Source organism: Lipotes vexillifer, unplaced genomic scaffold (assembly GCF_000442215.2).
Source record: "Lipotes vexillifer unplaced genomic scaffold, Lipotes_vexillifer_v1.1 scaffold469, whole genome shotgun sequence".
NCBI classification, from domain to species: domain Eukaryota; kingdom Metazoa; phylum Chordata; class Mammalia; order Artiodactyla; family Lipotidae; genus Lipotes; species Lipotes vexillifer.
In genome coordinates, this window is record NW_006788006.1 from 4,140,852 (window position 1) to 4,154,231 (window position 13,380).

At 47.4% G+C, this 13,380-nt stretch overlaps 1 protein-coding gene and 1 non-coding gene across 2 annotated transcripts in view; both read right to left on the bottom strand.

Annotated features, from left to right (window-relative positions):
• PBX4 (PBX homeobox 4) overlaps window positions 1-10,871 on the bottom strand; it is a 38,572-nt gene extending 27,701 nt beyond the window's left edge. Inside the window, 1 exon segment of the mRNA XM_007461115.1 lies at window positions 10,555-10,871. Coding sequence (XP_007461177.1) covers window positions 10,555-10,871 — 317 coding nt within the window.
• On the bottom strand, window positions 6,060-6,132 carry TRNAR-CCG (transfer RNA arginine (anticodon CCG)). Its single transcript has one exon. It is a non-coding gene; the product is annotated as a tRNA-Arg (tRNA).
• Window positions 10,872-13,380: the final 2,509 nt, after the last annotated feature.

A 13,380-nucleotide genomic window follows, 5' to 3' on the forward strand; every position in this document is an offset into this window, starting at 1 on the left:
ATCATGTTTAAAATTTTCTATCTTTTATGATGCTTTGACATCCTGAGGCAAGGACAGACTGCTCTTCCCAGGGCTAACTAAATCCAGATATAGCAAACAACTTGCCTGAGAGCGTGCCTTTCATATGCAAACTCAAATCCAAAGGCCACACTCCCAATACCTCTTTTATCTAACTCTCAGCACCAGTCAAGATGCCTACACACACCCCCCACACCCACACACCCCTGCCCCGCTTCCCTGGTGGCACAGTGGTTAAGAATCCATCTGCCAATGCAGGGGACACGGGTTCGAGCCCTGGTCCAGGAAGATCCCACGTGCTGCAGAGCAACTAAACCTGCGAGCCACAACTACTGAGCCCATGTGCCACAACTACTGAAGCCCGCATGCCTAGAGCCCGTGCTCCTCAGCAAGAGAAGCCACGGCATTGAGAAGCCTGTGCACTGCAACAAAGAGTAGCCACCCACTCACCGCAACTAGAGAAAGCCCATGCGCAGCAACAAAGACCCAATGCAACCAAAAATAAATAATAAATAAAGAAATAAATTTAAAAAAGAATACAAGGAAAGAGAATGAAGCCGGCTGCTCTGCTTCTTAAAGGGGATTCCAGGAATGATTATTCCCAGGTCAGTTTCCTGCCTATAAAACATCTTACTTTAGACACAGTATAAAGCACCTTTGAATGAATACAAAGTAACTTCACAGAATGTTTTTGTGGTTTATTATGAAAAGTAAACAAATGTCTAACCTTTAAGCATGTTCTTGGCCTAGAGGTGATCAAGCGGCTGACAGCAAACCATCAGTGATTACATAAAGTACGACAGACTACATCATTCATCAAAGGGGATGAACTAATTTCTGTGACAGACACATCCTAAGGTGACTCCCATTGAGTATAATCCTGTCTCCTTGAGATTGGGCAGAATCTGTGACTTGCAAAGTGGCAAAAGTGATGGTATATAGTCTGGCAAAAGTGATGGTATATAGTCTCTTACATTATGACTCCACCTTAGTGGACTGGGGAACGTCACCTGCTGGCCTTGAAGCCAGCTGCCATGCTGTGAGAGGGTCGGTAATGGGGAACCGCAGGCAGCCTCTTGAAGCTGAGAGCAGACCCCCAGCTGATAGCCAGCAAGAAAACAAGAACTTCAGTCCTGCAACTGCAAGCAACGGTTCTGCCAACAACCCTACGAGACTGGAAGATGATCCTGAGCTTCAGATAGGAACACAGATCAGCCAACACCTTGACCGAAGCCTTGTGAGACCCTGAGCAGAGGACCCAGCTCAGCTGTGCCCAGATTCCTGCCTGTGGAAACTGAGATCAGTTTTAACTGTTTTAAGCTGTTAGGTTTGTGGTAATTTGTTACATAGCGACAGATAGCTGAGATAACTGAACAGATTGTAAGGCAGTGAATGGGGACTGTGGGGAGAAAAAGAAGGTCTGTGCTCGCACCTTTAGCAAGTACATGACATGTTCTATGCAACCAAGTATCTGCATTAAAACAAAACAAAATGTTAATGTTTATGAAGAAGCAAAATTCAAATGAATGAGAAATCATAAATCTTTTAAATAAATAAAAGAAACTTCCGAGGATAATCTAAATGAAAAAACAAATCTGCGAATATCCTTTTAAAACCAATGCTAAACAAAACCAATCTGTAACAAAACTATTGAGAGTCACACAGAATCATGCCAGAAAATGAAAGTATACAGCTTTATCATCCTCCAACCCCACTTATTCAATATTTATAGGACAAACATTTATTGAGGCACTAGTATATACCGGTCACTGTATAAGGAGAAAGGAATGTGGGAATGAATAGAACGTAAGTCACATCCTGGCTTCTACCAACAGTGTACTACTGTAGCTTCTAATTTTAGCTGTAATTTACTTTTCCAAATTATGGGAAAATCTGCTTTCCTGAACAAGGTATTATTATATTTATTTATTTTGGAGGTATTTATTTATTTACTTACTTTTTACTGAAGTATAGTTGACTTACGTTACATTAGTTTCAGGTGTGCACCACAGTAATTCAATATTTGTTTAGCTTATACTCCAAAGTTATTATAAAATATTGACTATATTCCCTGTGCTGTACATTACATCCTTGTAACTTACTTATTTTATACCTAGTAGTTTGTACCTTTTAACCCCCTTCACCTATTTAGCCTCTCCCCCAGCCCTCTCCCCTCTGGCAACCACTAGTTTGTTCTCTGTATCTGTGAGATTTCTTTTCTGTTTGCTTGTTTCATTTTTTAGATTTCACGTATTAGTGAAAACATACACTATTTGTCTTTTTCTATCTGACTTATTTCCTGAGCAAGGTATCACTTTAAATTACTGAGGAATTTGATTTAGAGATATATTCAGAGATCTTATCCTTTAGAATAAGATACTTCTTGAAAAAGCTTCCCTGAGAGCGACAATGATTCTAATACCTCAACAAAAGATGAAATCAAATCCCCTTAATTATTCTCATTTCTAGAAGGATTGTTTTAGCTGACAAATCCAGTCAACAATATTATGCACCTCCTGGAGACAGACCTAGGTAAAGAACAAAAATTAGAAGACATGTTTCCTACCCTGAGGAAATAAAATCTTGATGGAAAACCTAGAAATTCACAGAGGATGCCAAGCTCCAGAAAGGAATGCAGCCCAGGAGACAGATGCTCTGGCATTTTAAAATAAGCTTCTTTGTAAAAGTAAAACTGGGAAGAATCAAACCGTTGTGGGTACCATCAATCATCTGTAGAGTCATTCTAAAAGCAAACCTACAGACAATGAAACAAAAACGGCTAAGTAAATGGGGGTTGAGAATACGTACTGATACCCAAATTCAACCATAGAAATTATTACAGTTATTTTAGCAAAATGAAGCCTTGGATCAGGAGGCAGTTTTGGCAACAGGAAACGAGGAAAATTATTTAATACAACACAAGAAAAACTCTGAAGGACTTGAATGAAAGTGCAACCTTTAAATGCAATAAAATTTAAGTCTGTGAAAATCTCATTATGATGTCCTTATTTCCTAATTTGCCCATGGATTGATCACAATCAACACTACTGTTAAATTTCTTATTCAAAACCACAGAGAGATGAAAATCTCTCTCCCGAGCAAAAGGTGAAATGGCTTCTCACTGCCTTCTCCAAAACACTCAAACCACTTGGCAAGGCATTCGAGGCTCTTCACCGGAGTCCTGCTGACCTTCTCCCTCCTCCAGACTTGGGGAGGTCCTACCCCTCTGTCTAGTCCAAGACTCTAATGGGTTGGCCTGTCCTGGCCTGGATTTCTTACTCCCTCCTTTCTCCCGTTTAAAGCATTTACCACTCCTGGCCCGGGCATGATGAAGGCCTCAACTTACTCATTTCAGAACTTCCAGGCCAGCAACATACTTGGCACACTAACTGAGCAAAGATTTGTTGAACTGAACTGAAGGAAAGGTAGAGGCTAGAGATGTGACACTAGCAGAGTAGAAACGAAGAGTTTGAAAGCAGAGCTCTGACGTCTCTAGACTTAAGTGGGGCAAATGGAGAATCAAAAACTAGGGTGAGAACTGATAGGTTCCACAGCCAAAGAAGGGAGCAGAAGCCAGAGGCACACAGGGCTCGGCTGCGGGCCCCTCTTTTTGGTCTCGGTTCTAGGGCCGAGACCACACAGGGCACTCATCCACTCTAGGAATGAAGGGAAAATATTAAGGGGTTTAATAGTGCATCATGACAAGAGAGACAATCAAAAAGGATGATGGGGCTTCCCTGGTGGCGCAGTGGTTGAGAGTCCGCCTGCTGATGTAGGGGACGTGGGTTCGTGCCCCGGTCTGGGAAGATCCCACATGCCACGGAGCGGCTGGGCCCATGAGCCATGGCCGCTGAGCCTGCGTGTCTGGAGCCTGTGCTCCACAATGGGAGAGGCCACAACGGTGAGAGGCCCATGTACAGCAAAAAAAAGGGATTTTGCTGTGATCCTAGATAGCTTCAGGAAATTGTTTTAAAACCAACAAAATTGGGACTTCCCTGGTGGTGCAGTGGTTAAGGATCTGCCTGCCAATGCAGGGGAGATGGGTTCGATCCCTGGTCTGGGAAGATCCCACATGCTGCGGAGCAACTAAGCCTGTGAGCCACAACTACTGAGCCCGCGTGCCACAACTACTGAAGCCCACGTGCCTAAAGCCTGTGCTCCGCAAGAGAAGCCACTGCAATGAGAAGACCACGCACCGCAATGAAGAGTAGTCCCTGCTCAATGCAACTAGAGAAAGCCCGCATGCAGTAATGAAGACCCAATGCAGCAAAAAGTAAAATAAAATAAAATAAAATAAAATTCAACAAAATCCAACTCTTAGGAAAAGCACACCAAGGACAGCAAGACTTTCCTCTGGCACTAGACAAAGCCAAGCTAAGCATATTAACCCAGGAGCAGAGCTAAAACCTGCAAGCAGTCTAAGAACATAGACTGCCAGGCACCAAGTTGACTGGTATCTACAGAACCTCCTTAAGGGTGATGAAAAAGAAAATTTCAGCTCTGAAATTTTACTTCCCGGCTTTGGAAATAGATCCTCTCATGCTAATGCTATCTGGCTTTAGGAAATTCCAAACCATAAATTCCTCTTCTGACCCCTTGCATTCTTTGATGGGTGTGCTGAAAGCTCAATGCTTTCTGACATGCATTAATGTACATACTTCTAGAGGTCTGTGTTTCCATATTTAGTATCCCAGAGGTACTAAGACGAGGGGCACACCATTCACTTGACAGTACATGCCTTGCCATTTGAGTAAGTTTTAAGGATAGTCAAACTTATGTCATCATCTCCTTTTAATATTCGGAATTTAATCCATATTCCAGGTAAAGTCTGCAGAAATACTGGAGGAATGAAGAAAGTCATGCAAATTTTGACTAGTAGAAAATACCTAACAAGTCATATATGTAAAAGTCAAATTTAAAAAAAGTTGAGAGAAATCTTTTCTTCCTAAGGAAAGCTATGGAGGCCCTAATTACAGTATCTGTTATGTTGCCCAAAGGCCAACCTCTAAATATACTCTTTTTAGTTTCAGGTTCACCACCGCATATGCCATATAGCTTACTCTTAACACATGTATAATAGTGACCATTCTCCATCATAGTTTTATTCGTTATATGTAAAGTTTGTTTGCCCTAAAAACCTTATTATCATTCCCCAATGATCATTTTCTATTACACTCAAGTTCTACAAACTAACACAAAGTTGAGCTATGGTTTTATAGACCATATAAAGGAAATATAGAAACAACCCTGGGACTTCTAAAACTTGATTTCCTTAGACTGAAAATGTAAACAGATCCTGAAACAACAAGGTCCCATGGCCCCAGATCAAATGTTTCATCTAGAGAAAAAAAAAATCAACTGTTTTCTGATTTTTATTTGTTCATTTCTAATTTTCTTTCTACATTAAGCAGGCAAAACAATGCTAATATGTGACCCTTGTGATTAAGTTAAAATCCCTTATGCCCACAAACACAACTTAGGCTCAAAAATAATTTCCATTTGTCAGATTAACCATCTACTAGGTAAAATGATTCATGAAAATTGAAATAAATGACACACTATCATCTCTACTCTTGAGAGTCCGACCTCTCCAAGTGTGGTCTGAGATCAGCGGCATTGGCACCCTTGGGAGGTGGTTAGAAATGTGGACTCTTGGGCCCCACTGAGACCTGCTACATCAGAACCTGTGCAATAAGATTTCTGCAGAGATCTGCTAAAGGTCCAGCTAAGAGAAGCATTGCTCTAGAACACTGCTGTCCAGAATTTTCTGCAATGATGGAAATGTTCTCTACCTGCATTAATATGGTAGTCACTAGCCACACATGGCTACTGAGCACTTGAGAGGTAGCTAGTGTGACTGAGGAATGAAATGTTTGATTTAATTTTATTTTTTTAAAACATTTCTTTCTTTCTTTATTTACTTAGGCTGTGTCTTAGTTTGACCCGTCTTAGCTGCGGCATGCGGGATCTTCGTTGCGGCATGCAGGATCTTTAGCTGTGGAAAGCGGACTTCTTAGTTGCGCCATGCATGCAGGATCTAGTTCCCTGACCAGGGATTGAACCCGGGCCCCCTGCATTCGGAGTGCAGAGTCTTACCCACTGGACCACCAGGGAAGTCCCTGAATGTTTAATTTAATTAATTTATTTATTTGTGGCTGCGTTGGGTCTTTGTTGCTGCACGCGGGCTTTCTCTAGTTGTGGTGAACAGGGGCTGCTCTTCGTTTTGGTGAGTGGGCTTCTCACTGCTGTGACTTCTTTTTTTTTTTTTTTTTTTTTTTTTGCAGTACGCGGGCCTCTCACTGTTGTGGCCTCTCCTGTTGCGGAGCACAGGCTCCGGACGCGCAGGCTCAGCGGCCATGGCCCACGGGCCCAGCCGCTCCGTGGCATGTGGGATCCTCCCGGACCGGGGCACGAATCTGCATCCCCCGCATCGGCAGGCGGACTCCCAACCACTGCGCCACCAGGGAAGCCCGCTGTGACTTCTTTAGCTGCGGAGCACAGGCTCTAGGCGTGCGGGCTTCAGTAGTTGCAGCACGCGGGCTCAGTAGTTGAGGCAAGTGGCCCTAGAGAGCATGGGCTTCAGTAGCGGTGCGTGGGCTCAGTTATTGTGGCGCACAGGCTCTAGGGCATGTGGGCTTCAGTAGTTGTGGCTCGCGGGCTCTATAGCGCAGGCTCAGTAGTTGTGGCGTACAGTCTTAGTTGCTCCGCAGCATGTGGGATCTTCCTGGAACAGGGATCAAACCCCTGTCCTCTGCATTGGCAGGCGGATTCTTAAACACTGCACCACCAGGGAAGTCCCCTGAATGTTTATTTTAATTCATTTTAATTTACAGAGACACATGGCAAGTGGCTACCTCACTGGACAGTGTAGCTCTCTAGAGCATCTTCATGCCCTTGCAAGCAAAAGGTCAAGAACTGACCACAACAGCTAAATCTGCCCATCTGGCAGCACAACCCACCTGTTGTTCCAACATGCAGAATGACTTGAAGGGCCAGTCCTCTTCAGCTGCCTCTTCCAGAACATTAGGTCTGGAGCCCAGGTCTCCAGGACGACACTGTTGACCGTTCTGCTTCCTTTTAAAATCAGGTTTCCAAAACTCACCCCTCAGCCTTCCCAGCTCTAGAGTTTTCACAATGACTTGTTAGGAATCTCACGACTAGACAAAAAAGTGAGTCCACCACTGACGAGGGGCAGCTTCCAGGCCCCAGGACACCTGAGGCCTGAGGATTCTCAAAGGTGTGGTACACAAGCACACTGTCGGGGGGCATGGTTAGGAGGGGACCCAGAGATTGCACCAGATTTTCAAAGGGGCCAATGATTCAAACACTGGTTAACAACTCTGGGAGGGGGGAAGAACTTTGGAACCTCAGAGTCCTGACAGAGGAGTCCTCAACCCTAGTCTCATAACCTTATAAACCCTTCATAAAGGTATTCAAAAGAAGCAAGGGAAACAAATCTATGTAAACTTCAATGTGTGTAAAATTTATTATTATAAAAACTAAGGCTACACATGATAGAGTGACATACTCAGAAAATCCTTGGCAAACAAGAGAAAATTTCCTGCCTTCCTGGTCCCATATAAGAAATGAATGAGAACGTGATCAGTGAAAGATCCAACTCAGAAAACACAAAACTGTCCCTCTCTAGGAAAAGCTCAGGGTGTCACCAAAGAAGTTCAGAAGATCATTCAAGAAGACTAGTTACCTATCACACAGGAAATTTCCAGCTGACGTAGGCTGAATTTCAACCAAGACAGAGCATTCCAAACTCCCCAGTGTCCCTCTACTATCCGTGTAGCCAGAAGGAAGAACAATACACAGTTCACTATTTGAAGATTATTCAGCTATAATAACAAAATGAATTACACTCAAGTATGTGGAGCTGCCTTCCTAATAACGTAGAAAGGTGTAAGAAAGAATCCAGGTTTAAGGAGAGTAGGTGTGCTTCCCTTCTTTAAGCACATGGTGACAAAGCAGGTTGAGAAGGCCTCAAATCTGAGATGAAAAATTCTTTTCTTGCTAGCCAGTTGAGCTAAATTGACTCCAGGGGCTCTTAAGGGGTCGGCAGCGCACAGAGATGAAACCGTTCTCTCTTGTTTCAGAGAGAGGGCAGGGTCAGAAAGACCTCACCAGCTGAAGTGAAGCCAAAGGCCAGTGAAGACAAAGGCCTCACCCAGTTGGCTGATCAGGAAAGACACAATCTGCTTCCCTGCCCAAGCTGATAATCTACCAGGCAGCAAGGTTTACTATGAGGAAAAGACCCACCCAAGCTGTGTTTTCTCCAGAGTGGAGTAAGTGGCACGCCCACTTGAGGACTGAAGATTGGTGTCTGGACTTCGGTGACTTTTAGGGCCTTGAATTTATCTAAAGGCTACACAAGGAGTGGGGCAGATGTGAAGCTTCCAAAGTCTCAAAATAAAAGCTCCAGGGATCTTTCTACCTCAGGAAGAAACCAGGAATCAGCTACCTAACAGCTACGTTGTAAGGCAAGTGTAATGACCCCCTGCTCAGTTTCTTAGCCTTAAAAGAAAAATGACTCTCTTTGAGAACAGCAAGAAGAGGTGACTGACTGCATTCCATTCTAAGCCTACCTAGGGGAGTCTAGAATCTCAAGAGATTGTTACAAGAAAAAAGTAGTAGCCTTGGGGCAGTGCAGGGTGACACATGCCTGAGGAAGGCCACATCTGAGCAGAGTTCGCTCCTTAAGCAGCTCCTGGCCTAGAACAGAAGGAACACAGGTAGCTCCACAAGCACCCAAAGCACTGCTTCTGTGGTTCCTGGGTGTGAAGAGCCCGTTTTCCCCCTTCCCTAGCTCCTACCAATCCTTCCACAATCTAAGTGCCACAAAACTTTGCTGAACGCTAGGTGCCAGGCATTGTGCACAGCCCTGGGAATACAAAGGAAAGTACAATGCCCTTGCTCTCACACTGGCTTAGTGGAGAAGGCATCACAGAAGGGCACCCTCTCCCGGCCCAGCTCTTTTGTGCCAGGAATTACCTCTACTCAGCACACACCTATTATGATGACTGTTCATGAGTTAAGTCTTCCACACACCTTCCTTCTGAATGAGCTCTGAAAGGGTAGAGAACATCTTAGCCATCTTGGTTTCTGTAGCACCTAGCACAATGCTCCAGTGGTGTGCGGTGGGGTTATGTGTGTGTGACACTCTTAACTTTCCAGATAGAGGCCATGAAACTGTGGAAAGAGTCGACATTCCACAAGAAGCAAAGGCAAGAAAGTTTGAAGAGTAAATGCCTGCCATATCCACCTTTTACTTGCCTCCTCCTTTCCTGGGGCTGCTGTTCACCTGGCTTTGTAACCCCTCCTCACTAGAAGGTTCTAGGCACTGCACAGTCCACACCACTACACCCTGGTCCCATCCACAGGGACCATCCCTTACCCCCAAACAAGTCCCATTCAACAAGACCTCATCCTCCAAAAGGACGTCATTCTGTGCTTTGCTACCTTCTAATAATTCAAGCAGGCCCCAAATACAATGGGCTGCCTTGTGAAGCACATTTTACCAATCCTGGCTCACTGACAAATAGTGGGTGGAGGTTAAGTGGGACAGTGGTCTTAAAACCACTGTGATTTTCCCACTGCAACTGAAATAAAATCCAAACTCTTTCCTGAGACTTGGCTCCATGTGATCCTGGTTCCAGACTCTCTGCTGTACTGGGGACTTTCCGTCCCTGGCTCTACATTCTTCCTGCCCTTTCCCACCTTCGGGCCTCTGAAGGTGTTGTGCCCTCTCCTGGCTTCCCACAGCTTGCCATCTCTTTACTTACAGCTTTTAGCACAACTTATACTTAGTTTTGCTACTTACTTTCTCTCCCTCAAACCATAAGCTTGAGATCAGTGACTACGTCAGCACCCAGCTCCGTGCCCCGCACAGTGTCTAATAAATATTCGCCAAATTAATAAAAAAGGGGGTCCTCTGTCCCCCTCCAGCTCCCCCCACTAACCTTTTTTGTGGATGCTTCCCGAATCAAATCACACCATCTCTTCATTCCCAAGTCCCATTTCCCACAACTCATTCTCCATTACCTGCCCCCAGAACTTCCCAGCCTCATACATACCACTGATCCATTTAGTTGTCCATCCTTCACAAATCCCGTGTGCACCCATCTCTCAGCCCTTACACCCCCCAACACTCCTCTTCCCCCTTACATCCATAAACCCTGAAACCACCTTTCACCATAAACCTCTCCATCCACAAACTCCCCTTAAACCCATCCCTCTCACCCCAAGATGAGCTCCTAAAACCCAGCACCCACAGCTTAGCGCCGTAAGCCCCCTTTCAATCCGTTCCATTTTAACCCCAAACATCCCTTTGGCCTCAGAACCCCGCTTCAGTCCTCCTCAAACCCCCCGCCCCCGATCTGCCCTCTCCCTCTCCGCCCAGACTCACCACCCTATCTCTCACCCTGCACCCTCCTCACCCCTCACGCCCCCAGCCGCCCCGGCCCTGGCCCCTCGACCCGCCCCCTTCACTGAAGCGACTTTGGGTGGCCCCCGCCGAGCCCGCGCCAGCACCTGGCCTGCGCCTCGTCCAGGCTCTGGTCGGTGATGGCCATGATCTGCAGGACGTCGTCCGTGTCGGAGCCCGGTGGGGGCCGGGGCGGTGAGCGGCGCGGGGCAGGGGGGCGGCAGCACGGGGCGCCCATGAGCGGCGAGGCCTGGCGAGCGCTCAACCAAGGAGCAGCCGAGCCTGGAGAGCTCGCGCGGACGTCGTAGCCAACCGCCGCCGTCTGTGCGCGCACCACGCGCGCCCCGGGCCCCGCCCCCCTCCGCCCACGGCCAACCGCCGCCAGCCAGGCGACCGCGCCCCGCCCAGGGACACGCCCTACCATCTCCGTCAGCCAACCGCCGCCGAGCGGGCCGCTGTGCCTCGCCCACAGGCAGGCCCCTAACAGCCCCTCCTGCCTAGGACCCTGTTGGGGGTTGCTGAGGCAACGGCGCTTTCTACCCCTACCCTCCTCCAGCCGGAGAGGGCAAGGCCGGCTTTGCTCTGCTTCAGAAACCCCATCTCCCACATCTCCACCTCCCTCAACCGTTCCTACTCTGAGACACTTTACACCGCACACGTCCTTAGAGCGCTCCCTTCTCAGAGAGCCCGCACATCTCAAGAGTCCCCACTCCTCAGGGACCTCACTTCTCAGAGCCAATCCCCCCACAGCCCCCACTCTTCCTCATAGGCTCCCATGTCTCAGAGCATCCCACTCCTCAGGGACCTACGCATCTCAGAGTCTTAACTTCTCAGAGCACTGCACTCTTCCTCCAAGCCACCCCTAGCCTCTCAGACCCTCCCTAGCCTCTCAGAACCCCATCAACACCCCTACCCCCATTCATCTCCAGAAGCCCGGAGCCCCAGACCCCTGCTCCCCTCAGCCTCAGTGCCAGCAGGTGGGTCACTTGGGCTCCCCGCCTCCCAGTTCCCCCTCCCCCCGCCTCTAATATTCCATTGGGGGTACAGGTACGTGTGGTGATGGTGGTTGGAAGGTCAAAACTGAGTGATTTTCTCAGTTGCAGAAATCACTTCTATTCACCTTTCAAGGTCCAGCTTAGGAGTGACCTTGCTTTATTCATTCTTTTGCTCTACAGCATTCCGCTAGCACGTGAAGGATGCTTTCTGAGGACCTACCCTGTGATGCACCCCCAAAATCAGAGCGAATCTTCACAGGCCTTTGTTTCTAGCTGTTAGGACTCCTGGCATCAGAGGATTCTTGTGTGAGAGAAAAGGATTTATTCTTGGACATAAATCACTTCTCCAAAGTCACGGGACCTCCTAGAGCCTGTCTGCAATAGGGACAGACCCCAGACCAGGCTCATAAAGGGACCTCAACCTCCTGGGACCCCTACAGGACAGGGCCCATCTTCTTCCCATTGCTGCTGGAGAGGAAATGCAAACACCAACTGGTCTGATTAGATTCGGGCACTCCAAAGGGAATGGAAATGAATGATGTAGGCTAGTGTAAGAACAACCTGGAAAGCTCCTTGATGAAGGAAACCTGACACTTGGCCCCAGTAACAGGAAGTACCAGAACATGTGGGGACCATGGAGAGCTGGTACCCTGTACAAAAGGTCAGCCACTAGTGCAGCACCACACAGGAGATCTGAAAAGTAGTGGGTAACTTTGGCATCCTTCAGAGAACAGTGGTGGGGGGATGGGTTGAGAGCTTCAGGGACCATCTGAGACAAAAACCTTAAGTCACCTGGTGGAGAGAAGAGACCTACAGAGGGAAAAACTGACGGGACGAGATCCCGAAGGAGACCAGAAGAGTGTGGGTTAGAACCTGGAAGATGCTGATGCAAGAGCAGCCAGCTCAGAGCAGGTGAAACAGAGCTACCTTTGGAGACCATCAGGGGTTCCCACCCCATAGGAATGGTTGGCTGCCTTGGCACCCAAAGTGGCACTTCTGTCCAAAAGGCCTAGAGCTCCCTGGAGACAAGGACTATGTACCCATCCACATGGCTGGGTGCTGGCCTAGGGCATCACTTCTGAGATTCAGGCCCCAGGCTCAAGGAGCCACACTGCCTACCTTGGACCCTGCAGAAGTACCTAGCACCCCAGTTTGTTCTTGCCTCCTCACAGAGCTGTTGTAGGGCAGGGAGAGTTTTCCCAAAGGGAAACTCAGCCCCAGTCAATGTAGAAAGATCTACACGTTTTTGGTTCTTTGGCAATGCATGCTTTAGTAGTTTAAGAATTCAGCCTCTGATGGGAGGCCTGGGTTCAAATTCTGGCTAGGTGTGTAAGCAGAGAGAATCCAGATCCTGGTTTACTCCGTGTCTAGCAGAGTGCCTCTATGTATCTGAGGGGACTCATCATGGGTCTGGCACATCTGAGACCACAGGGTGAAGTGGGAAAAGCCAGGCTGAGCTTGTGACCAACTCCGGACTTTGTGGAAATCCAAAGTCCTTTCCTCAGGGGCCTCTCTAGTCCCTCGATGTATCTCTGTGCCCTTTTGAAACTATGTAACCATGGGCCAAATTTCGATCTCTCTGAGCCACTGTCCTCACATGAAAATATATATAATCCTATGCCACAAGATGCAGGTGGTGATTAAATAATGTACCTAAAATGCTTATCAGTGTGCCAGGCACATCAGAGAAGCTTGAGAAATGGCAGCTCTAAAATCCTGCATTCTGGTCCATGGACCCCACTACCCCAAGCCCACAGGTGTGCATGTAGGTGATGGAGTGGGCAGTGGGACGAACACACCTGACTATTAACAATCTGGACTCAGACAAAGGGGCAGCCAGGTGAGAGAAGCCTCACACAGGCCAGAGACTACTCTGGCCTCCAGAGAATGGAGACAGAGAGGCAGGTGGCAAGATGAAGGCAGGGAAAGAGGTGGAGG